The following is a 12,600-nucleotide window of genomic DNA, read 5'->3' as shown; positions in this document are numbered from 1 at the left end:
GAACGACACATCACAAAGAATAGCACGCAGGAGAAGAAAAAACGACACACGGAGGATAAGTAGCGTAGGAGATGACGAATAGTGCGTGTGTATGGGTGGGGTGGGGGTAATTCACTCACCGGAGGAATTGTGATGGCATGGGAGAAGGAAATCAGTGTTGCTCCGTTCTATGTGTTTGTAGTGGAGTTTGGACACAATTTGGGCTTTGTTTGAATGTTGTCGGATTCACGTCAATCCACATTTGAAGTGGATTGGGGTGGAATTTAGTTCAAGTTCCACTCCAATCCACCCCAATACATGTGGATTGATGTGAATCCGACTACATCCAAATAAAGCCTTATGTGCTAACCTAACATGCCAAATTGGCAGCCTAATAACCCACCTCTAAGCATAGTTAAGTAGGCCCATGAATAGGACATGCAGTCACAATGTCATAGATCAAGTCTAGTCTTCCTCCTCGTTGTTGGACGACTAATCATGATTGAATGACGACTTTTCGAACGACTAGATTTCTAATCGAGCTAGTCATCTTGGTAGCCCTCTGTATACACTGCTCCGTGGTGAAAAACTCTAGATTGGTGTCCTGAATGAGGATTTTTGATCCATTGGTGGCACTTGTTACGAGCCACTGGACACAGCTGTGACAATGTTTTGCTACCACCTTTGTTGGACGGCGCCACACTACCCTCCACGAAGCTTCCTCGTGCGCGTGAGAAAGGTCTCTGGTCTATGGTAAAGACGTTACAAGGCGCTAGAAAGTGAAGTGCGACGAGAACTTCATTGTTGACACGGTTGCAGACCATGGAAGTCTCCAAGGTCAGACAAACAGAAAGGGCTACTTACGTACGACGAGGGACCAGATTTTTAGTTCACTAGCATGGAAAAGATTGCTGGGAAAAGTATACTCCTTCCATCCCAAAATAATTGTCGTTCTTAAAAAATAATTTTAATTAAATATATATTTAAAATCATTAATATTTATGTTACATAATTAATATCATTGAAAAGATCTTTAAATCTAGTCTTCTAACAAATTTATTTGGAAATATAAATATTACACATATTTTTATATAAATCAAGTCAAACTTATAATACGTGAATCTAAAACAACACTTAATTTGGAAGTTGGGACCGAGGGGTAGGTTGAGCCTTCGCCTTCCACCGCAAAACCTAAACCTAAAATTCTTTAAGATTTCCCGTCACATCGAATCTTTAGACGCGTGGAGTATTAAATATAGACGAAAATAAAAACTAATTGCACAGTTTGGTCGGAATTTACGAGACAAATCTTTTGAGTCTAATTAGTCCATAGTTGGATCATAATTACCATAAACAAACGAAAAATGCTACAGTGTCGCGAAAATTTTTCCTTCACGAACTAAACACGGCCTGAATGAACCTGCCGGCTGCCACCGCTGACGCTTCGAATTAGGGCCTTGTTTACTTCACCCAAAAACCAAAAAGTTGTCAAAATTTCTCGTCACATCGAATCTTGCGGCACATGCATGAAGCATTAAATATAGACGAAAACAAAAACTAATTACATAATTTGCCTGTAAATCGCGAAACGAATCTTTTGACCATAGTTAGTCTATAATTGAACAATATTTGCCACAAACAAACGAAAGTGCTACGGTAGCGAAATCTAAAAAAAATTCGCATCTAAACAAGGCCTAGAAACCTAAGAAATCATCATCAGGCGTTTGTTTTACTCTAAAAGTCCACACCATTGTCTCTACAAAAATACCACGCGACACTGGTCAATTATACCTTATAAATCAGGTCACAATAGCCACTTGCTGCAGCCTGCATATAGAAGAAGGAAAATGAAGACGACGACGCAGCAAGCCTCCAAAACACAGGGCCTTTCAGTCTGACACGGCTGCTTCCTTGTATCCTACGTGTTGGTGCTCCTGACCTGAATTCTGATCTCAGGATCCGCAGCCCCGGCATGCCCCGCCGCCCGCTGTCGCCCAGTTCCAGTCCACCGAAACCCTGAAACCCCCGTGCCCGACGCCCCGTTTTGGCCCCTGACCGGTAGCTCCGGCTGCCCCGCCGCGACAGCGACGAGCCCCCGCCCCCGAGAGCCGAGACCCCGTCAACCCGCCGCCCGCACGTCACTCCACTGACGCGTCCCCCCGGCCCACCATACACGATGGTGCCCCACCACCCCACGACCTTGACCTCGCCCGCGCGCCGTCGCTGTCCCCCCTTCCCCTTCCGCGCCTGCAGCAGCCCCCGCACGCAGCCTGTCCCTCCCCCAACGCCACACACTACCGGACCAGTCGACCAGGTGCACGCCGCGACGGGCTGCGCTGCGCTGCGTGCGCAGTCCACGCCCACGCCGCACGACAGGCCGATGGAATAGTACCGTACCGTGCCGGTGGCGGCACAGCTGCAGCTCGGGCCGGCCTCCCCGAGTCCCCGTCGCGGCTGCGTCCGTTATAACCCCCGCCCGGACGCACGGGGCAGAGCAGAGGGGGGGTACCGGACGACGGACGGACGATGACGACGACGCGAGGCTCCAGGGGGGCGCGCATGACCGCGCAGGACGCGGCGGAGGCGGCCGTGGGCGCGGTCGGGTGCGGCTACGACGTCACAGGGGACCTCCGCCTGGGCCGCGCAAAGCCCGGTGGCCGGCTGGTGGACCTCGACGCCGCCGGGACCGGGACATCCCCGCGGGACCTGGCGTTCCCGGGCGGCGCCGTCGTGGCGGGCGTGCCGGCCGGTGTCGTCGCCGACAAGGGCGAGCGCGCGCGGTTCCGCTCCGACGTGCTCCCCTTCGCGCAGATGGCGGAGCAGGTGAACCGGTCGCTGTCGCTGGCGGGCAGCAAGATCCCCTCGGGCGCCTTCAACGCCATGTTCGACTACCGCGGGTGCTGGCACCGCGACGCCGCCGCCACGCGCAGCCTCTGCTTCGACGCCCGCCTCGTCGAGCTCTACAGCGTCGAGGCCGTGCGCGCGCACCTCGCCCTCAGGGAGGACGTCAAGCGGGACCTGCCGGCCTCCTGGGATCCCCCCGCGCTCGCCGAGTACGTAGCGTGTCGATCGTCCCAGGCTCCGAGCAGCGGTGGCGCGCGGCGAAGCTGAAACTGAAACTGAAACTGAAACTAATGCTGCTGCCGTGCGTGCTCACTGCAGGTTCATCGACAAGTACGGGACCCACGTCATCGTCGGGGTGAAGATGGGAGGGAAGGACGTGGTGTGCGTGAAGCAGCTCAAGGGCTCTGACCTCACGCAGAGCGACGTGCAGGCCCGGCTCAAGAAGCTCGCCGACGACAGGCTCTCGTCCTCGTCACAGGAGGATTCCACGGCAGGTTCCGGTTCCGCCGCGGGAGACGGCAGGCTGTCGCAGGGGCTAAACGTGAGCACTTCACTCCTCTCTTCCTCTTCCTCTTCCTCTTCTCTGCCCAACACATACATGTACATATCGTCTCATCTCGTTTGAAAACTGAGACTTTGGAGTCCATGGCTCCATGCAATTCAAATACTCCTACAACCGAGTGTGGAACGGAATGAGCAAAGTCTTGTTGTGTGTGCTACAGGGTAAATTTGGCCCCGGATCAGCCGCCTGGCAGTCCTTCAGATCACCCGTTGTGTCTCAAAAGGATGTAAGCAAGCACCTTTGCTCATCACAAATGTTCAATGTGCCATGATGGCGCATTGGCGCCAACAGCCAGAAACAAAAACTAACCCTCCTGGAAGTGGAACCTTCGCAGGACATGGTGTGCATTCACATCAGGAGGGGCGGCGTCGACAGCGGGCAGTGCCACAGCAAGTGGCTCTCCACCATCACCGGCTTCCCGGACGTGATCTCCATGTCGTTCGTGCCCATAACGAGCCTGCTCACCGGCGTCCGGGGCAGCGGCTTCCTCAACCACGCCGTGAACCTCTACCTCAGATGTATGTATGTATGTACTTATGTTTGTAAGCGTGTTGTAACTGTAGCAGGACTGTCAGTCTAATCTGAATTAGTTTATCAGATGTGTGTTGTGTTGGTTGGATGTCCTGTCTAATCGTCGGTTGCTCATTCATTTTCCTCTGCTTTGTGGAATGGAAACAGACAAGCCGCCCATAGAAGAGCTCCAGCAGTTTCTCGAGTTCCAGGTGCCTCGACTCTGGGCTCCAGAGTTCGGTGAGCTCCCGCTGTGTCTCCAGCGGAGGAAGAACAGCCTGCCGTCTCTCCAGTTCACCCTCATGGGCCCTAAACTTCACGTCAACACTGCCAAGGTCGATTCCAGCAACCGCCCGGTGACCGGCATCCGGCTGTTCCTGGAAGGCAAGAAGAACGACCGGCTGGGCGTCCACCTGCAGCACCTCTCGGCGACGCCCGGCGCGGTCACGGTGCTCGGCGAGGCCGCGTCGGCGGAGGACGCGGCGGTGAACGAGCGCGACTACATCGAGCCCGTCCGGTCGCCGCTGCTCTCGCACATCTGCACGGCGCCCGTGCAGTACAACGGCGCGCGGATCGACGACTGCGCCGCCATCGTCACCAGCGCGTGGCTCGAGGTGCGGGACGCCTGCTGCCTCAAGAAGGTGCTCTTCCTGCGCCTCGGCTTCTCCGGCGTCGCCGCCATGAAGATCCGCCGCTCCGAGTGGGACGGGCCTTTCGTCGTGCCGCGGAAGTCCGGGTCGCTGTCGGCGCGGCTCAGCGCCGCGCTGTCCGGTGGCCTGGCGCCGGTGCCGGTGCCGCAGGCGGAGGAGAAGGTGGAGGTGAACTCCGCCATTTTCCCCAAGGGACCGCCGGTGCCGCTCCCGGTTCAGAAGATGGCCAGGCACATTGACACCACCGAGGTGAGCAGGGGCCCCGACGACCTGCCGGGCTACTGGGTGGTCACCGGCGCTAAGCTGTGCATGGAGGGCGGCAAGGTTGCGCTCAAGGTCAAGTACTCGTTGCTCATCGCAGTGCAAGAGGACACTGACGGACACTGATCACGTTTGAGGCCTCCACATTACGTTTGAGGCCTCCACATTCCACATTGCCGTCTTCTTTGTGTCTTTTGTTGCCGTGGTGTACAGTTCAGTTGTGCGCATGTGTAGATAATGCAGAGTGCGCACGCTGCATACATAGAGGCAAGGCAACTATGTTGTACAGAATACAGCGTGCCCGGAGGCTGATGTTTTGGTTTGTTGATTCAGTTCTTGCAAATCTAGGAACAGTTTAGGTTTAGATATATGGAGAAAGTACCCGATTTGATTGAAAATGAGAGAAAATAGTTCTGGTTGCATCTGTTATTTCCCCCAAAATTTGGCATGGTCCTGCAACCGATGAGTTTGTTTTGCAGGTATGGGCTGCATCAGACATCCACAAAGCAAACCAGAAGAAACGGTATGAGCTCAAGTACACATTGTCCTCCCCATCATCCAAGTACACCATATGTATGTCTGATATTCATAAGCCAACAGCATGAGACGCAGGGCACGCCCAGTTACCTCCTAACTACGCTGTGAGAGTCATCGTTTACTTTGGGTGAAGGCTCAAGGCTAGCTTAAAACCTCTGGCTAGCTTAAAACCTCTCTGCAGTATCAACAACCGGCCGTGCCTCCACACGCTTCCTTTCAGAAAGGTAAGGGCCCCGTTTCACGGCATCATTCAACTGCACCAAAAACGTTTTGTATTGCTGGTTAACGTTTTAGACTCAAGCAACAAAAGTGACAGATACTGGCCCTGAGAGAGTGAGAGTCTACCTTCCCAATGAGTCCAGAAAGACTTGCTTCATGCAGAAGATGGGATGATGATAGGGCCTTGTTAATTGCCACACAGCAGTTATACCGGGCTTCCATGCCTACAACATAACATTACAATAATTGGCCCAATAAATGGAAATTAGCCCAGTGCATGGTAGGATTTGTAAACTATGAATGACTTGATCATGGCAACACATTCAAATATAACCAGTTTGACAAAACAATTCCAAATGATCAAATAAATACCATAATGCCCTGTTGAAACAAGTTCAGATGGTTATAATTACTTCATTAGGATCAAGTGTATTAATTACTTACCAAGTTTTGTTGTCTCCATTGTTGGGTCTGTAACAAATCTGATTATCTCTGAATTTAAGCAAACCTCCCTTAAGCACCATTCCCGGATGACCAGTCCTGATATTACTCTGTAACCCTGCAGATGGTCATGCATTCGACATTCATCAGGTTGAGCACAATAAAAATATCCAAGCTAACGAGTTAAGAAAATATTCATTCAAAATGCAAAAATATCTTTAACGAGCCTAAGGTGCTTACAGCTATCCTAATGTCCGGGTCTTGTTGCAGAATTGACAGAAGAGCAGCCTGGCAAACAATCAAGAGAAAAAGGCTTAATAAAAAACACAACTAAGAAGGCAGAATCATAAGCAATTTCAGATAAATGGACAAACTAGAAAAACTGTTGCTACTAACTGAAGGGGTTAATTTTGGACTGTTTGCTGCAGTTGTATAGACCAAGCGCTTCAAGTTTCCTTCGGCTTCGTCATCAAGTTTCATCTGGTCTTCTTGTCTATCCATACCACATATGCTCCCAAAGGCATGTAAAGCAGCCTGCATGTGTATCATAACACATAAGAGGGATAGTTTCTAACAATATGACTCCTTTACCGGTAACAGGTGATGATTTCGATCAAAGCATGCAAATAAGTATACAAACTTACCAGCTGTCTACCTCTGCCTTGTCGGTCAAAGGATGACTTGACAACATGTCTGGCAACATTTGATGATGTCAGCAAGAAATGTGCTCCTTGACTTGCTATTGTAACATAAAATCAAAGGAACAGTAAGGATTTATTCTGGCAACGTGGTGAAGACTTCAATATTATCAAGCAGAAGCATGACTTACTTGTACCAATTAGACCCAAGGTCTCCAATGCACTCTCAATTTCATCAGTATTCTGGCTTTCTTCCATCTTCAAAATTTTGTCTATGGCTACAAGCAGATTGGTAACGCCTAACATGGGGAAATCTTGATTAACATGTCTGTCTAGTTTCACATGTAAGAAAACTACAGAAGATGGTCATCTGATTAAATTTAAAGCAGGATGATGAAACATTTACAATAGAAAATCTTCAATGTTCAAAGTTGTGGAACAATTGGTAATCGAAAGTTTGACGACTGAAATGGTGTATTGATGCTTACAGGATTTATCAATTGCTGTGAAAGCATCAGCTGAAGAAAGAAGCCTCCCACTAATTAATGCTGCCCTTGACCGTATAACAGAATCAGCTGATGAATCACTGCACAGACCAAAAGAAAAGACAACATATATTATAGTTGAAAACATAACAGAAGGAAAAACAGAGATATAAAGGCATAAGACAAGTACTTGATGATATCAACTATGAGTTGAAGCAAGTTGGTCTTCAGCAAGAAAATGTTGCTGTGAGGGTGTTCAACAAGCTGCAGTGTCATAGAAGAAATGGTTAGCCAAAATATATAGCTTCTCCAAGAAACTCCAGAATCTTAAACCCATTGAGCGTGATCATTCATTAGATAGCAGAAAACCTATGACTGCCAGGATTATGTAACATGTTGACATGGTACAATAGACAAGGAAACAAACTACAGTTATCACAATGCGATAAAACATTGGTTCACCAAGCATCTAATATGAAATGATACTAATGCAAGTATTTTGCAAATGAATCAAGGCTTCACGAGTTTTTACACGACGGGCACCATTAAAAAACAATATAAAAACATTATTATCTTAAACTTAAGGGATATAACCCCTTCTCCTTAAAAACAGTTTTTCAAAAAAAAATTTCTCGAACAGCGCAGGAGAACTGCGCATCATTTCATTAAGGTAGAAAAATGTTACACTGATCAAAGAGACCCAACTTACACAGACCAACCCTTGGAAACTAAGTTACAGACTCGCCGAATCCGTTTTTTTAAGATAAATACATAAATCAAGTATTCACAATGAAACTCTTAGTGAGATAGCCAAATATTAAGACATGTGAATGAACAGGAAAAAAAATCCTTTTACCTCATATAAGACCTCCAGCGCACTGAGGGTTTTAAGCATATCTCTTGTATCTTTTATTTCCTCTTCAAATATGCTCAGAAGGTTTGTATCACGAATGGCAGAAGCAGTATAACTTGAAACAGTGAAGAGCTTGGCTATTAAAGATAGAATACGAATCCGTGGCTACAATAGCGAGAAACATGAATAACATTTGGTCATGTTGTGGTCTACAGATCAACAGTAAGAGCATCCAGTACAACATAAACAGAAGTCACTCAGTAGTAACTAGTAACTAATTTTATTGGCACCAGGTAAAAGGGAAATGTACACAAAGATCTGATGACATCCTATAATGCAGCAACTTTGGCCATTACTATATTACATGGTAATTTGGTAAATACTCTGGAAGACACATGAAAATGATATTAATAGATTCATTATAAATAGTATTGATGTGCCATGCTCATTATCAAAATACAAAGTCTTCTGTACCAAGTTGGGGTAGACTAGAGATTAAACTCAACAAGAGCCACAAACAAAGATGATACAATAAAGTCGAAAGATACCAATAATAGTGGCAATTGTATTAGATTTAGGTGATATCACTTAATACTTTTGTGCCATTGTAACTACATTTAAATTTGATGGCATATAGTTAATAAGGTCAAACACAAGTGGATCAAATCATATGCAGTATTGATTAACTCGTTTGTTTTAAAGCATGTGTTTCTGCCTTTGTGCATGTAGGCCGGCATTGGTCCACGAGGGCATGACTTGTTGTTAATTTGTTATTTGTTGGTTCTGCAAAATATGTGACATAAGAGGACACAAATTGCCATACCAATGAGGATGACTGAGCCGCCACTTTACCAAGTTGGACAGATCCTTGACCATCTGGTGGGAATATGACTTCCTACAAACAGGAAAGAAATAGACTAAATATCCATCACACAGAAAAATGTTCAATACTAAGAAGACTTATTGGACTCACGGCTCCTTTAGGAATTTGTGCTAAACGCTTTACAGTGTCCAAAATGATTGCTGAAATCTCTTCATCTCTGCAGAAACCAAAGACAGCAAATAAAATTTTATCACCAAGTTACAATGCATATGATTCAACAGGATTAAATAAAGTGTATGCGTACAAAAAATAATACCCCTCAATCAAGCAATTGATCATAAGAGGAAACAGATTGTGCTGCACAACTGTCTCCACAGCAGCACCATCTTCAGCCTTGTCAAGAAGATGGAGTACCTGATATGGTGATACAGAATTTCAGTCAGTGGCTAGACATTGTTCTGCCAAAAGTTTGTAGATTTACAAACTGAAATGAAGAGCACCAAACATGAAAGGGGATTAGCATGAGTTGCAGAGCACACAAGTGCCCTGTCAGCACAGTGAGCACACAAAGTTCAGTGTGACCTTTTACTCTAGAGAATATGAGCTATTCCAGATTAAAGAAACCTTGAAGGTTACATGGAGTAAATCTTTTTAAAAACACTATGTACTAGAAGGAAATTGTCTTTATCCATTTGCCATCTCAAAGAAGCAATCAAATGAAATTACAATAAAAATCTATTCTATAGTATGCATTGTGTTTAGAGATGCACTTAGAAATTTACATGAAATGTACATGAATGGATAAAAGAAGAGTTAAATAAAGATAACAGATAAAACCAAGTTTTCCGAGTGTCCATGCGAGTAACAAATAAAGAGCAGAAATTGCGAGTAACATGCACTTAGAAACATGTTCAGGTACATACAGCTTTGCAGGCTAATTTTCTGATTTGCTTCGAGTCTGTGAGCAATCCAGCTTGAATAAATGCCTGGAATATAAAAATACAATGGAGACTTCAGATCATCAGTATGCATGAGAACTAAGCAAGGAGTTTTCACAAAGAATGAACATTGATCATTTTGTTAGGTATTTTTAAATATGTTGAGCTAGGTAAGAGTAGGTGGACAACTGGACATGTCTAGATAGCAAGTCAGAGAAGGAGATAGTTACACATACACCGTAGCTTGGCAGAAGTGACGCTCCATATCTTGAGGAAAATATTTTGTCTAAACACTCTGTGACAGTTTCAACCATCCCAGGTACATCTGCTTCACTCTGCAATGCACTGAAGGACAGAAAAATAAACAGTATCACTGAAATGGGATAAAGGACATAAGGTGCCAGTAGACAGTATAAATAAGGCATTAACTGTAAAAGTTGGCTTTGTCAATTTTAAGAGAATTTCACAGAACAGAAAAGTATTCTATATCTATTAAAACAATAACATTCTATAAAAAAAATATTTTGTAAACTAAAAAAAAATAGTCAATATTCCTTACAATAGATATACTTAATTAGTTACTTATATCAAATTGATACATATTCTATGACAGATTGGAATCAGAACACATATGGATAGAACTTCTAAAACGTTCTCTAAAGGAGGTAACTTTTCTGGGCCTGTATTGTTATGAATTACATGGCACAGGAACATATACAAGTCGACACCCTAAAAAGTTGGAGGATAGAAAATAGGTATACCCTAAGAGCTTAGGCAGAGGACATCGTTCCAGGAACTGCCTCACAGTATCATCACTATGCAACCCTGCAACAAATGACATGTAGATTCAGTCCTCCAGTCATCACATGGCTAGTCTGCCTATGCATTTCGAAAGTTTAAGTGCTCTTAAAATTTGAGGAAGACTTCGATGCACACCACTTCAGCATACATATGTAACCATTATTATGTCATAAATCTGCCTGACCTACTTGTAATTCCCTTTCTAGTAGAGAAAATAGCCTTCCATCAAAACACACTCACGCACAAAGACACGTCGATGGATGGTGCAGTACAAGCCACTGGTATCTCCAGCTTTAAAAAACAAATTTGAGCTAGTCGAATAACACTACGGGAAATTTCCCCACTACAGCAGAGCATGCGAACATATCTTCCAACAAACAGCAGAATCCGTGCGAGAATCAAACGAATGCCGAAGTAATACAGCCCCAGCCAGGATCCGCTACTAGGTTTCCAGCGCAGCGAGCTCCACCCCAAAGTGATCCAATCCGTTGTCACGATCAGAGCCAAGCATAACCCGGCGCCGGCAGAGACAACCTGAGCAATTAACTTCATCCGCCCAGATTGAAGCAAGCTAGGGAAAGGGGCATTGCCTGGGTAGGACGCGAAGTCAGCGGCCGCCCGAAGCATCGCGCCCAGCTCTCCCGCCGCTGGCGAGGGCTCCATCCGGTGCTGTTCTCCGCCGCGCTTCTCCTCGCCCCTCTCTCTCTCTCTCTCTCTCTCTCTCTCGCCTCTGGGGTTTTGGCTTGGGGAAGGAGAAAGCCTGCCTAGTGCCTAGGAAAATCTAGGAATGAGACCAACAAGACCACGCCGCTCTAGTCGAGTCACCAGCGAGTCTGCAAGATGATGGGCAGGAGCCAAGGCTTCTGCTGCTTGCCGCGTGGGCAGGGTCGCCCGAGCGGCGTGGCTCTCGCAGGCCGCGGCCGGAGGGGACTGCGTGGGGCCGACGCTGGGAGCGGCCTCGTACGGCGAAGGCCGAAGCCCGAAGCCCGAAGGGTAGGGGACATGTTCTGATTGGGCTGTCTTCGGTTTGGGCTAAAATTTTTTAGAAAAATGACACAGTAGCACTTTCATTTTTATTTGATTAATATTGTCTAATTATGGAGTAAATATGTCTAAAAAAATTGTTTCACAGTTTGCAAACAAACTGTATAATTATTTTTTATTTTTCATCTATATTTAATGTTTTATGCATGTGCCGTAAGATTTGATGTGGCAGAAAATCTTGAAAAGTTTTGGGTTTTTGGGTGAACTAAACAAGGCCTCAGTTGAACACGTACAGTCTCAGAAAAAAAAGGAAAAAAAACAGTTGAACATGTCGGCACTTCTTGTTGTTGAGAGGATCGTCTGTTTTTTTATGGTCGAGGATTGTCTAGTATGTTTTTGTTGTTACCTGCACTTTAACTGTTTCAGCTGTCCAATAACTTACTTTTACTGTTTCAGCACTCCAATAACTTAAAATTAGTCAAGAGAAAATTTGAGTTTAGACACGAGAATTCTTTGATTCAAACGTGATCCAAATACTAAAGTTTGAACTAAGCCAAGTCTTTTTGTTTTTTTGACAACAACTAAGCCAAGTCTGAACTAAACCAAGCTGAAAGTGAAATTACATATTTCTTTTGGTTTGGATAAGATTACTTTCGAGGAAACATTTTCTATGCCAAAATTGTAGTCTATGTGAAGACTTTGCTGATGACAAACATCTGTGCAGTACGAATTTGGCCTAAGGTCCTGTTTCATTGACAGCTTTGAGCTTATCGCTGCAAGAGCCTGCTATTTTATTGCTCAGAATTTCTACCCGTTAACCAATTTTGTTCTTTGTTTTACAGAGCAATTGTCCAATTTTTGTGTAGCTGCCCTGGGGTTTTGTCCATGTGGGAGATGAGAGGAGTCCACGAGTCGCACGTGTGGAAGAGGGAGCATGAGCCGGCTCCACCGGCAACCGCACGGTCAGGGGCAAGAGAGGGAAGCACCAGGTGCACGGGATCGCATAGGAGGCAGAGTGGCGACATGAAATTGTTGTTCCATTCAGTTATCTTTGTTTTGTTCTTTTTAGTTGTAG

General features: G+C 45.9%; 2 protein-coding genes across 3 annotated transcripts; one reads left to right on the top strand and one right to left on the bottom strand.

The window, feature by feature from the left end:
• On the top strand, window positions 2,299–5,228 carry LOC8063577 (MACPF domain-containing protein NSL1). Its single transcript, XM_002441452.2, has 5 exons — window positions 2,299–3,032; window positions 3,142–3,364; window positions 3,546–3,611; window positions 3,720–3,903; window positions 4,064–5,228. Exons 1-5 carry the CDS (start codon window positions 2,506–2,508, stop codon window positions 4,930–4,932), a joined length of 1,869 nt encoding a protein of 622 aa, XP_002441497.1. The 5' UTR covers window positions 2,299–2,505; the 3' UTR covers window positions 4,933–5,228.
• On the bottom strand, window positions 5,205–11,427 carry LOC8074574. Of its 2 annotated transcripts, none has more exons than XM_021447460.1 (17): window positions 11,132–11,427; window positions 10,502–10,565; window positions 9,977–10,085; window positions 9,726–9,788; window positions 9,119–9,216; window positions 8,953–9,019; window positions 8,803–8,874; window positions 7,983–8,144; window positions 7,317–7,390; window positions 7,130–7,227; window positions 6,833–6,994; window positions 6,648–6,742; window positions 6,400–6,537; window positions 6,244–6,291; window positions 6,007–6,121; window positions 5,689–5,786; window positions 5,205–5,597 (listed from the first exon to the last, which is right to left on the bottom strand). In XM_021447460.1, the coding sequence occupies exons 1-17, from the start codon at window positions 11,202–11,204 to the stop codon at window positions 5,508–5,510; spliced, it is 1,626 nt and encodes a 541-aa protein (XP_021303135.1). In that variant the 5' UTR covers window positions 11,205–11,427; the 3' UTR covers window positions 5,205–5,507. The 2 variants fall into 2 exon arrangements, with proteins under 2 accessions (XP_021303135.1, XP_002440229.1); XM_002440184.2 differs by having other exon boundaries at window positions 6,833–6,940; window positions 11,132–11,421.

Source organism: Sorghum bicolor, chromosome 9 (genome assembly GCF_000003195.3).
Source record: "Sorghum bicolor cultivar BTx623 chromosome 9, Sorghum_bicolor_NCBIv3, whole genome shotgun sequence".
NCBI lineage: Eukaryota > Viridiplantae > Streptophyta > Magnoliopsida > Poales > Poaceae > Sorghum > Sorghum bicolor.
The sequence above is the reverse complement of the archived record's forward strand: the minus strand, read 5'-3'. Positions and strand labels throughout refer to the sequence as shown.

Coding starts and splice junctions, on each gene's coding strand:
- LOC8063577 (XM_002441452.2), top strand. CDS start 2,506: ATGACGACGACGCGAGGCTCCAGGGGGGCGCGCATGACCGCGCAGGAC. Junction 3,033..3,141: donor GATCCCCCCGCGCTCGCCGA/GTACGTAGCGTG, acceptor TGCTCACTGCAG/GTTCATCGACAAGTACGGGA. Junction 3,365..3,545: donor GGCTGTCGCAGGGGCTAAAC/GTGAGCACTTCA, acceptor TGTGTGCTACAG/GGTAAATTTGGCCCCGGATC.
- LOC8074574 (XM_021447460.1), bottom strand. CDS start 11,204: ATGGAGCCCTCGCCAGCGGCGGGAGAGCTGGGCGCGATGCTTCGGGCG. Junction 10,566..11,131: donor TGACTTCGCGTCCTACCCAG/GCAATGCCCCTT, acceptor CATTTGTTGCAG/GGTTGCATAGTGATGATACT. Junction 7,228..7,316: donor CTCATAGTTGATATCATCAA/GTACTTGTCTTA, acceptor TGGTCTGTGCAG/TGATTCATCAGCTGATTCTG.